At 41.1% G+C, this 12669-nt stretch overlaps 1 protein-coding gene across 1 annotated transcript; it reads right to left on the bottom strand.

Moving 5' to 3' along the window:
- On the bottom strand, nt 1–2410 carry LOC308109474 (sialidase-3-like). The gene is made up of 3 exons (XM_080463049.1): nt 2365–2410; nt 1815–2042; nt 1–1738 (listed from the first exon to the last, which is right to left on the bottom strand). The coding sequence occupies exons 2-3, from the start codon at nt 2025–2027 to the stop codon at nt 794–796; spliced, it is 1158 nt and encodes a 385-aa protein (XP_080319175.1). The 5' UTR covers nt 2028–2042; nt 2365–2410; the 3' UTR covers nt 1–793.
- Between the last annotated feature and the right edge of the window lie 10259 nt (nt 2411–12669).

Raw genomic sequence — 12669 nt, 5'->3', positions numbered from 1 at the left:
CTTAGCAATCATCTTTAATCTCAGTATGTGACCTCAACAATGTGTGAACACATTCATTTGGATTACATACACATTATATACCATTAACATATCATTTTCATATCCGCTGAAATCATAATAAAATCAAGACAGTAAAAGGACATTATAATAGGAGGCATATTTGTGAATTAAACATTTGGATATAAACTGAATGTGTTAAATCCTTATTGCAGATTAAATATATTCATCTGTGGTAAATAAGGTAACAGTCAAATCATCTTACTTGTTACATATACTGTATATATATATATATATAAAGCTTGATGTAAAATGAGTTGTCATTTGCGGTAGAGGGTAGAGACAGAGTATGAAAAAGCTGTGGGCGCCGATTAAAACTGTTATTCTAATCTTAGTTAAGTCACCTTAATCATAACCCAACATCTAATGTAAATCTGGCTGCTCTCATGTAAACAGCCCCTGTTGTATTTAGGATTGTTGTACGGTTACGGATCTTCGCCTGCTACGGACTATGGTGTCTGTGATCACCATTTCATTTAACATTCTTCTTCTAAAGTCAGTTGTCTTCTAAATATGTTTTGTCGGTGGTGGCTATTCATTCAGTTTTTATGTATTTATCTCTTCACCGCTTTGGACCTGTGGATGTTTCACATCATCATCAAGTCAGTGACAAATACTGCATGGTCAGAATAATTACAAATGAACTGATTTAAACAAAATATGAACAACTGTTACAGAAACGGGTGAAGCCTACAGCAGCCGAAACGAAATCGTATTTTTTTTTTTAAGAATGTGGTCACAGACACAGACAGTGCTTCTGCTTTGCCGTGTCTCCCTCAATCTGACTGAAGTGAAAGACTTTACAGGCTATCTGCTCGAGTTCAGTAATCTCCCCACACTCCATCAGACACACAAACCAACCATCATCAACATAAGCCAGGTTGGAGTAGCCACTGCACCCTTTGTGTATGATCCAGGGTTCGCTCCATGCTTTTGGGTTTAGAGGACTTTTGTTCAGATACACTCCTAAATCTGTCCTTGTGGTTCTGTTGCTTGGGTGGCTGAAGAGCAGCCACTTGTTTTGCCTCTGGTCTGAATCAGCCTCTGATCCTTGAGCCGGAAAGGCAACGACGCTCCCCTGACAACCGGTACCCGTTTCCACCAGCCTCCCGCCTGCAAGTTTTTTAAAACTCTTTCCTTTATCATCACTCACGGCCTCCACTCGATGGCCCCTCACATTTCGGGCATTGCAGTAGATGAAACTTCTATCATCCACAAAACACTCTGCCATTTCACATTCGCCTGACTGTTCCTCAAACTTTGTGCCGAACTCCCATGTTTCACCAGAGTCATCGCTGTACAGAGAGCGCGCATATGCAACCGGTCGACAAGGTAACTGGCAGACAGGATAAGCACTGACTGGGACAATTAATCTACCCTCTTCTGTTTGAAGACCATGACCCGGCCCAACAGCAAAAGTTGCCCAATGGTTAATTTCACTGCTCAGGTTGTCAGTCAAGTCAATCAGATCGCTCCAGGTTTTTCCCAGATCTTTGCTTTTGATGAAGCAGAGACGGGTCTTGTTAGTGCCAAGTCTTATCTGCTCCCAGTCAGAGACAGTGCCTTCAACACAGATGAAAAACAGGAAGAGAGTTTGGCTTTTTTCGTCGTACACCGGACAGGGGTTCATAGGACGATATCCATCCATTTTTGCCTTATCCACGGGTTCATGGGACGACCACTGAAAGAGAAATCATTCAGGAGTAAGTGTTTTCAAACAGAACAAAATCTTGACAAGACTGGAGAACAGTGTTCACCTCAACATGTTTCGTGTCCTCAGAAACCTTCAGCTCTCCTGTCCTCATAAGCAGCCTCTCTGTGGTGGTGTCACTGGGAGCAGTTCTCTCTTCCGCAAAGGCGAGAAGAGTTTTACTTTGTCTTTCGTAGAAAAGAGACGGGATCCGATAAAATGGTCCAGATTTGAAGACAGCTGGTTGTTTATGTTGGGTAGTCTCTAACGCCACAGCCATGGTAAAGATCCGTGTCTGAACAATACAACAAATACAAAATGTATATCTTAACTATCTGATCAGTAAAGTTTGGCCATTGATTTTGGTTGTGTGTTTTTCTATTATGTGCTGTCAGATTTTTCCGAATGAGTTTTAAGCCAAAAAGAACAAAAGAGTCCTGAATTGTTTAGTTAATGGATAATGGAATCCAAGCACTTCACCGCCGCAGTTCAGTTAGAAAAGAGATTTACAAGTTCAACTGATGCACTGCAAACATGTAAAGACAATAGTGGTGTGATAGCAACTTTCAAACAGAAAGAACGCATTAAGATGGCGCGAGACAAAATTAATAACTCACCAGGGATTTTTGGTCTTCTCGAAGTGCGCGTCTGTGTTAAGTGATCTGTTACCGCAACCTTTACCACACATGGGCACATCGCGCATTACTCAGAGCAACCGGAAATCTTAGGGAGTGGAACTTCCTGTACAGTACGGTCCAAAAATATGTGGTGCTACAGGAAGCACAAGTGATAAGCACAAGTAATCTCATTACAAATCTTTAAAATCACACACTCTCAAGGCAAAGGAGGCGACAAAAATGTAAAAGAAGCTATTTCCAAAACCATCCGACCAGATAAATAGAGCGTTTCTTGCATGAAATAAGTATTTGATAAAATATTAAGACAGAACTCAATATGCGGTACAGAACCCTTACCCTGGCTGTGAGTTTCAGGTTATTGTCATGCTGGAGGACTCAGTCACAACCTACTTCTTACTGAGGGAAGGAGGTGGTTGTTGCCCAAAAACCTCTCGATACATTGCTCTAACCATCCTCCCCTCACTACCTTGCAGTCGTCCAGCCCCCTTTGCAGAAAGGCATCCTCAAAGTTGGATGTTTCCACCCCCATGTTTCATGGTTGGGACGGGGGTTCTTTGGCTTGTACTCATCCTTTTTCTTTCTCCAAACATTGTGAGGGGAGTTTATGCCAATAAGCTCTATTTTGGTCCCATCTGACCACATGGCCTTCTCCCATGCCTGTTACGGATCATCCAGACGGTCAGTGCCTGGAGATGTGTTGGCTTGAGCTGGGGGACCTCGTGCGCAGGACTTAGACACAGGACTGATGGCAATCGTTGAGACTGTGGTTTCAGTTCTCTTCAGGTCGTTGACCAGATCCTGCAGTGTACTTCTGACCTGATCTTTCAATGAGCATGAGAAAAGATCATTCATGCTCCACAAGGCAAGATCTTGCATTTAGTCCCAGACCGAAGGATATTGATAATAGTCTTGAGTTTCTTATATTTTCTAATAATTGTTCCAACACTTGTTGCCTTTGCACCAAGCTGCTTGCATATTGCTCTGTAGCCCATCCCAGCCTTGTGCAGATCTAGTTTTGTCAGCACTTTGTTTCTGCCCATGGTGGAGAAGTTGGAGTCTGATTGGATATGATTGAATATCATCATATATAGACATTCATGCCTATAAGGCCAATTTAGTGTCACTAATTACACGAAACATATGTTTTTGGAGTGTGTGGGGGGAAACCAGAGTCTCCAGAGGAAACTCCTCAAGGAACAAGGAGAATACGCAAAGTTCAAACAGAGAGGCCTGGAATCAAACTGGATATTGTATTGGTATAAGGAAAGACACACACACACACACACACACACACACACACACACACACACACACACACACACACACACACACACACACACACACACACACACACACACACACACACACACACACACACACACACACACACACACACACACACACACACACACACACACACACACACACACACACACGACAGAAATAAACTCAACAACAACATAGGTGCACATGTAACAAGTGAATCCCTCTGGCCAGAACCAAGAAAAACCTTTAAACTAATGAAAAAAAGCTGATGATTCTGGTCCCATGAATTCTTTTAGTTCGCTGTACTGCAAATGCACAGAAATTATTACTTTAAGGTCACAGAGTGGCTCAGTTCAATCATTCTTCCTCTTCACTCTCCCCCAAAACGTCTGCCAGTCCTGGATGCAGCAGCTTGGTCCCACATTCAAACCACACTCCCCACGATTCCTTAACAGTTATAAAGCTATGTCGCACAATTACTGTTGAGATGGGTGATACAAATCACTAAACAACTCTGTTGGACAGCGTAGCAGGATAATTAAATCAATTAAAGTTGCTCTACCAGAAAAAAATCTCTAAAATATACTTTCCATAAAATGTATTATTTCTGCACAGAATAAAAAACAAAACACTCTTTTTGTACGAATTTCCAACCCGTAGTTTTCCAAATCGATCACACCAAAGTCGTTCTGTTTACAAACAAACCGGAATTTGTAGCCAATCAAACTGTGTTTTGAATAGTCTTAAATGTTGAGCAACCGATTGTTTATTGTTTTTGTGGTTGTATGAGTGTAATTACAGATTTCCTTCACAAAGGCATTGACCATTTATTAGAGATGTACAACAACTAAAACTGGGTCCTACATTTGCCATTTTTCCCCGCCTAGATTCTGGTAGAGTAACTTTAAGCTGTCAGGTGGAGAAACCTTCAGTCAGTTCTGCTGTGTACACAGGTGTCTGGTGGTCAGATTAGTCTTTACGAATAATAATCCTCATCGAAATCCTGAGTGGATAAATTATTGAACGAAACAACTGTAAAGGCAGCCGCGGCCATCCGGTTCCGTCGAAAAGAGAAAATTAGGTTGAGTTGGTGCCTGAGTGCAACAGAACAACACAACCCTGCAGCCCATAAATATCACAAATATCCCCCTTTTCGTTTCCTCCTCCCACTTCTCTCCTTCCGCACTGCTGTCCCCTCTTTCTGCTCTGTAGCCACTGCTGACTCCACTGCTCATAAAAAAGTGGAGCTGACAGGTGCCGGAGAACCAAGCCAGGGATACGAGAGCAAGAAAAGAGGGAGATGAAAGGATCTATAACAACTTCAGACTTGATTGTCATTAAATAGTTTTGGCCCAAACTTAACTTAGCTTTAGTGTCTATAGTCACATTTAGTGATATTTCAAACTGTGAATTTCAGTAAACGGAGAGTTAGAGAGATGAAAAGGCGAGAAAAAAAAAAAAAACCCTCTAAAAACAAATGCAATTTAAAACTACGGCGAATTAAATGTGATTAAAAACCAATGCATTTCTGCTTCTTTGACCAATGTACGGCAAACCAAACTCCTGGAAACACAAGCTTTCTGTTCATTTAAATAAAAAAAATATTTCTACTCCATAAAACTTTCAGGACTGTAAAATTCATTTTTCAACTAATTGTGTTGCCCTGAAATATCTTAGATAGATTCAGTAATGCCTTGTTTTAGTTTGGCAGATTTGTTGAATTGGTAGATTTTCTGGAAGCTAATTAAAAGTATCCAGCATTTTCTGCTGTTTCAACACTTAACACATTTAAATAAAAAAAAGAAGTTAAATATCAACATGCATACCGAGACCAGGGGTTCCAAGATTGAACATTTGCACCCTATCAAAGATTAATCTGTGGTATAAAAGACTCTCATTACAATCAATGCAGTACATACTGGACAACACTTTTTATTACAATAAAAAAAAGCAAACCATGACTTTCTCAGACCATCAAAGAAATCCACTAAATTCAGATCATGTTTGTTTTCTCTCCAAACTCTTCAGCTGGGCTCATTGGGCTGTGGACCTGCACTGGGTCTCAGGGGCGGTCTGTCCCTCCTGCATGTCTTTTCAGTGAATGCTCACATGCATGCCTCACCTGGCAGAAAAGCTTCTCAATGGAGACGTCTTGGGAACAATCATTGGACCAGAGTAGTGAAGACAAAACTGTGGGTCAGGTGATTACATTTTTTTTTTTTAAATGTAGGGAAGGTTGTAATCCCGTTTCACTGCACGCATACATAAACTTTACACGATCATATGAGCAATAATGGTGGAGCAGAAAGCGAGCAGGGCACATAAAGCAAATAAAAAAAAAAATAAAATATTATTTTTATGAGGCGTAAAGGAAAACAAGATCATTTTAAATGAAACCAAATCATTTTGCACATAAAAGCTAAATATTTGATGAATACAATTAAAGACTTCATTTTATCACCACATAATTCCTATATTATTGCTATTATGACCTAATGTTGCTTTCAAATATACCTAGTTAAATATCAGCAGCTTAACATCCCCAAACCTGATCGATTAAACTCCTGAAAGTATTTAAATTCTGATTAAATTATTCATGTAGCGTGAGAGGACCGCATGGCGATGTCGTGGTTCGAGCGCTTGACTCGCAGCAAGAAAATCCTCGGTTGGAGTCGTGATTTAAAAGATTCCCCTTGTGGAGATTGCATGTTCCCCTCGCCCTCTGGATTGCTTTCACAGTTAGGAAACGGCTTCTGCTGAATTGTGTGTAGGTGTGAATGTGAGTGTGTGTGTGTGTCTGGCTCTCTCTTTGCTCTGTGACAGACGTGTTCATAGTGTGACCTTCCTTCATCCATCGTCAGCTGGATCTGGTTCCAGTCCCTTGTGATCTTAAGTTGGATGAAGTGTTGAAGATGCATGGGTGTTGCATGGGAATGCTCCAGATTTCTGTGGAAATGTTAAATACCCTTGCAAAGAAAGAGTTGGGGGGGGGGGGGGGGGGGGGTTGAGAGTTAAAATGTAAAAAGATAAAAGACATTTTCCTGTAAAGGCTTTAAACCTATGTGTTATTCTAAAGAAGATTAAGAATAAATTAATCAGAATAAGCTGGAGAGATTGTGTTCTGAATAATACTTCATAAACAGACGTTGCTTCATCTGTTGGATCGATAAAATAACTGGTGGTCTACATAATAGTAAAGTCAGAGAAGCCATTGAACGGAGAGATGGAAACCATATGCAGTTCATTCACCGCTTATTGACAACTTGTAGCAGACATGAGCGAAAATGCCCACCACAGATGTCTGTACAAGCACGGCACAGCCCCCTTTGAACCACGATCCCCCCCCCAAATGCTCAGACACAGAGCAGAGGGGAATGGCACAGCGGCACACTGTCAGCAGCAACACAATGCAGGGATTCACTTAAAGACAATAGAGAATGAAAGCAGAACGATGCGTGCACATGTGTGGAGGAGCAGCCTCTTTCCAAAATGACTTGTGTTTGAAGACATAAAAGTAGACCGTGTCCTGGCATATGGTTGCCAGACTTGTACCAGATTTTCGATCATGCAAATCCAACGGTTTGGGGGTTGTTTTTTTTTTTGGGAGCGAGAGAGAGGGAGGACGAATGGGAGGTGAATAACGACGTGAAGGAGCCTGTTTCATTTCAGAGTGCTGGTGGCAGACAAAGTGCCTGCATGTGTGTATGATCGTGTGTGGTGAGTGGCAGCTCCTTTCACCATGATAGATGCTTTATAACTATCAGTTTGCCGCTACAGCCAAAAGGAAAGATCCCGTCTTAGAGCCACATGCTTCAATATTCCGTTCGGTATTTGTGAACGTTAGCAGCTGTAATGACTCATGGGCTTAAATGAGAGCAAAATTACAAATAAAAAAGGCTTTAAAAAGTAATCAAGTCAACCTTAATAACAACTTAGGGCTCCTTAATCTCACTCTGATTTGTCTGCCAAAGCAGAGAGATAATATTAAAAATAACAGGAGTTCTAATTTCGGCAGAAATAAAATATATGACATTACATTTTTGAGGTGAGCTGATGGAAGGAATCCTGTTGCATGCTGTGTTTATCCACGTGCGGATAGCAGTGAAAGAGCCGGCTTATTATAGGCTAAATGTCATACCGTTCATTAAATGAAATCACAAATTATTGGCTCAAGCAAACTACAGATTTGTTCTCCCAGCCCGAACCAGCTCTCGTGCGTATATATACGGAGGGCACAAGTCTGGTATTTCCTTTAATTAGTATGCTAATATACATTTGTCAAAGACTTGTTGTAAATTACAGCTGGCATTTTGAAAGCCTGCCCAGACTTCCCCCAAATTTTTGGTGCAATATTAAGCCTGAATTGACATTTTATTTTAACCTCTATAATGATTTCAGCAGTGAAGAGGTCAGTCTGTGTGGGGTTTGGCCAAGCCTTTGAGCTGTGAAAGTGGGTATTCATGTAGAAAAACAGTTAATTTCAAGGAGCTATAATGAATGCTTTCAGAACAATTCCGTCCGTTCTCTCTGCGACACCCGTTTCATCTCGCCTCAAGCACAAGTAGGCTGGAGCAATCAGATACCCGGAGAACAGTACATCAAACCCACTGTTACACAAGTTAGTGAAAATGAGCAATTGATTATATCTCCTTTTCACTTTTCAGGAGAATTACTCTGAGTTATGTGGAAAGTGACTGGTTACTTCTGTTGTCTCCTTTTGAGCGGGTCTGTATTAATAATGAGCGCACACTGACTTCTAGTGGTTGGAAATAAATTTGTGAATTAATGAGAAGAAAACTGCTTAAATGCAGAAAGATCTTAGTAATTCAAAGGCTGCGAACGGATCAATTGGCACTGTGGATATAGACCAATGATAATGCTTGGTCTTGTAGCTGTCTGGGGTGAGTTCAGGTGCCCCTCCTCCAGTAAACAGGAGCTTAGTGTAATAATAACAACAGAGCTGCTTTTCACTGGAGACGACAGCATGGGCTCATGCTGAAGGGAACACTCGGCACCAGTTAGGAGAGCGAGATTGAGCAGCTCTGCAAAAGTTATGAGTGACGTTCAGCAATTGTTACTGCTTTGCTAATTCGACTATCGCAATCAATCACCAGGGGCTCGTTGCCAGATGTGGCCGCATTACAGTAACACATTGACCAACCACAACGCTATCGTGAAATCCAGGTGCAGTGGGTAAAGAGGCAGCGACAAAGCCTAAAGAAAATAATTCCCTGAATATGTGGCTTCCCTCGGCTTTATGGATCTCACTGTTCATCTGTGTGACGCTCAACTTCACTGTTAATGTTCAGTCGCTGCTAATAAAGCACATCTTTGGGCTGTTTTCAGCAACAAAGCTTAAAAAAAATAAATCCCACTTTACAGTACATTTTCTAGACCCCAGCAGGCGTGCTAAAGACACGTCATCGACTACATCGTACCACATGTGTACACATGCCGGCCTTAATGCCCACACACGTCTCCCGTTCGTAAACCCAGCCAATATTCAGAATCTAAGTAATTGCATCTGACAACAGTGAGTTTCTAAAAGAAACCAGGTATCGACTGAGAGAGAGGAGTTTCACCGCTGGACTCTGAAAGAACAACGGCTATTACAACGCCAAGCGCGGATGAAAGCTAATAGGGCCCAATAACCAGAGCATCAACAAAAATAACTCTAAACAGTTCCAGGTAACACACCTCGCCGCCGTGGCTCTAGGTGGAGCGGAGGTTCAGTTCTCATGTTTGCTTCACCGCGCTCGCTGGTTTTACTTAATATCTCATTATGTGCGGGGGTGCTGAGGTCAGCTCAGCCAGCGCGGAGAAGCACAAAGAGTCAGAAAGGAGGCCTTGTATGGGAAGGAAAACGGGATTTTAATCGAAACAGGACGTCAATGCAAATTCGTCAATCCTAATCCAATATTTTATAGCCAGGACTCATAAATACGCGTTGTTTTCTGTCATTTAAGAGGGAAATTTCAATGTCATGTTGTGTAACCAGCCACATATTTATCCAGTTAAACTTTATTAATTTGGCTTCAGCTTTCATCCAGAGTTTATTGGACTTCAAAAAGCCTGAGTCCCAGAGGTAGGGCTTGTAGAACAGCGTGCACCCACTGTTAGCTATGTAAACAGCTGTAAACCACACACAGACACACACTCACACATGCTGGGGAGAAAAGAAACAGTGAATCCACAAGACCCGAGCCAAAAGGAAAAAAAATAAAAAAATCGATGCTCGACCTATGCTGAATCTGGAGGAAGCATTTGGTATTTCGCGAACGTCCTGTAAGACATTACAAGCAGGCTGAAATTAAACCCGGAAACAACTCGGAGGGGAGGACAACGTCCCGTTCAGATGGTGGCTTGTTTAAAAGTCAGGGTGCAAATTGTAATTACACGAAGAATAACATCCTTCATTTAACTGAAGCTTGTTTATTGGGTTTCGAGTATAATTCCAACATTTAGTCGGAAAAAGTGTTCAACACAGAAAGAAACCACTGCAGCATTTGTCACCTGAAGTTTCACGGCGAACTAAAGCAGAAATGATAATATTCAAAAGGTTCACTCTGGTAGACCTCCTGTTTATGTTCAGCTCATCGGTGACCATGACTAGAACAAAAGCTTTTCAACAAAAGGTCTGCAGCTGTTTCCACATTTACTTTGTCATTTTTTATTTATTTTTTTCTCTCACTGAACATTCAGACTGGATTTTATGGCAAGTTTTACTAGTTTGTTTTTTTCTGGAAACAAATAAAATGCCCTCAGTCTTTCTGCTGTGAAGAAATTGGGGGAAAGGTGTTTATTTTATTTAAGAAGCTGAGATTTTGTCTCTTCTAAGGCAATTTACAAAAACATAGACGATGATTTTATTGTATGTTGCTGTTTAGTCTCATCTTTAGGGTGGTTTGTTTAGAACTATCGGCAACAATTCCATTTTTGTTTACAAGAACTTCCATGTTGACTTTTAAGTCCAGTTAATGTTATTGTGGGATAACACATTACTCCAATACGGTTTTTTTGTGAAAACTTACACAAAGCTTCAGAAACAAGAGTATTACTGAAGATTTATAAGCATCAACGTCTGATTTTATTTGCATTTAATTTCAGACACAACCTTCTAAAGTACATGTTGGTGATGTTTAGCAGGGTTGAGGCTCTCCTGAAAAAGTAATACTTCCCCCTTTTTTTTTTTTATCAAGTTAACCACTAAGACTCAACCCAGTAATTTCGCACAATTAAAGCCCCCCCATCATCCTTTTGTTCTCCAACCTGTCTAATCCCCCCATCAACACCTTTCTAAAGCACACACAGTCGCGGGATGTGTTTTGACAGGTGGTCATCGCTGGTTTATACGGGGTATAATTGCTGCCTGCAGACTTTCCTGCAGGAACGGAAGAAGAGACGGAAACAGAGCAAGTGTTTGTGTGTACGTGGATGCGTTTGTGTTATGAATATAACCAGATGACAGACAAACAAGGCCAAACACACACACAGACAGACACACACACACACACACACGCAGTCACAGACGTTTTCACGGAGACGGACTGAACAAGGAGAGGAAGACGTTATTTCAGGCACAATGTGCCCAGTTGTTAGTGAGCCCCATGACCGAAAGCCTTTTTTTACTCCCTGCTCTCTATTTCATGAACCACCTCTGTGGGCCGCGGAGCACATCTGGCAGACAGATGTCGGTCTCTCCTCCATCTCCTATTTTCTCTGACTCTCTCTTTCTCTTTCCTTTTGGGTAGGCCTGGTGTTAATCCCTCTCTCCTCCACCTGGCCTCGACCACCCACACACCGAGCAGCGCAGCAAGGCCCACCAGCAGAGAGAAAGTGTGTGTGCGTGTGGTGTGTGTGTGTGTGTGTGTGTGTGTGTGTGTGTGTGTGTGTGTGTGTGTGTGTGTGTGTGTGTGTGTGTGTGTGTGTGTGTGTGTGTGTGTGTGTGTGTGTGTGTGTGTGTGTGCGTGTGTGTGTGTTGTCGTCGCGCAGACAAATGCACTTGGATTCACACAGGAGCAATAATGAAGTGCAACGCACGTGGAAATGGATCCAAGTTATTTGTGTACAAACTATCCTTCATTCTGTTTATATGTTTCTAAATCGCACACAAACAAACAGCCGCTTATAATTGTCACGGCACTTACTATTTTTAACTGCGTCATCATTTCGGATGCTTTGCAACTCAACTTGTGTCTCTTTAAAAACATCTGCGTGAAAGTATTTGAGTTCGCCGACTGCGGCAGTGTTTTTAGTTTTGTTTTCACGCAGAAACACAATTTGTTGAGACCATATGAGGTGTATAATGGTTTTTTGAAGTGATGTACAGCTGATGGGATTTTCCCGTCCTGTTAAAGTTAGATTTATTTTTGAGATTGGACCTCGAGTAGAATAAAAAATAAAAATTGAAAAAGAGCCATGTACAATCTTTTCCTTGCATTCGCGCTATATGGGTGGTAATGCTTCTGGATGGGAAAACAAAACAAAACTACTATACATGTGATGATCATTACGGTTTGACGTTTTATCCAAATTTTTTTCATTATTTAGCCGTTTCATTTTCATGTTAATTGCAGATGGTGCAAACGATTTTTGTACTAATGCAACTCTCAAACTCCTCTGCAAAGAAACACGTCGCCAGGAACCCAAACTCAAAAACTAAATGGTGACACAATCAAAACAATAAATGAAATCACAATTAATTAATTAATTAATTATTTTTGTATTTGTCATATTGAAGCAGTTTTAACTATATTAATGTATGAAGTTATTTTTTTTTAATACTTTTTAATTAAAGGTAAATGTAGGAGCTTAAGGTATAAATATTGATATGATATAACATTATGTGCATCATGAAAATAATTGTTGCTTTATTAAGCAGGAGAAGTCACAATTTCTGGGCCCTTATTCAGTATTTAAAACTTTGTTTTGGCGATTTCTTTTTTTTTTCTGGTACTCCTGCTTATTCTGACAATCAGTTGATATGCTTGTTAGTTTTCGGTGTGCCCTGTAAGGGGC

The sequence above is a fragment of the Lipophrys pholis genome, assembly GCF_963383615.2.
Source record: "Lipophrys pholis genome assembly, chromosome: 5".
NCBI classification, from domain to species: domain Eukaryota; kingdom Metazoa; phylum Chordata; class Actinopteri; order Blenniiformes; family Blenniidae; genus Lipophrys; species Lipophrys pholis.
The sequence above is the reverse complement of the archived record's forward strand: the minus strand, read 5'-3'. Positions and strand labels throughout refer to the sequence as shown.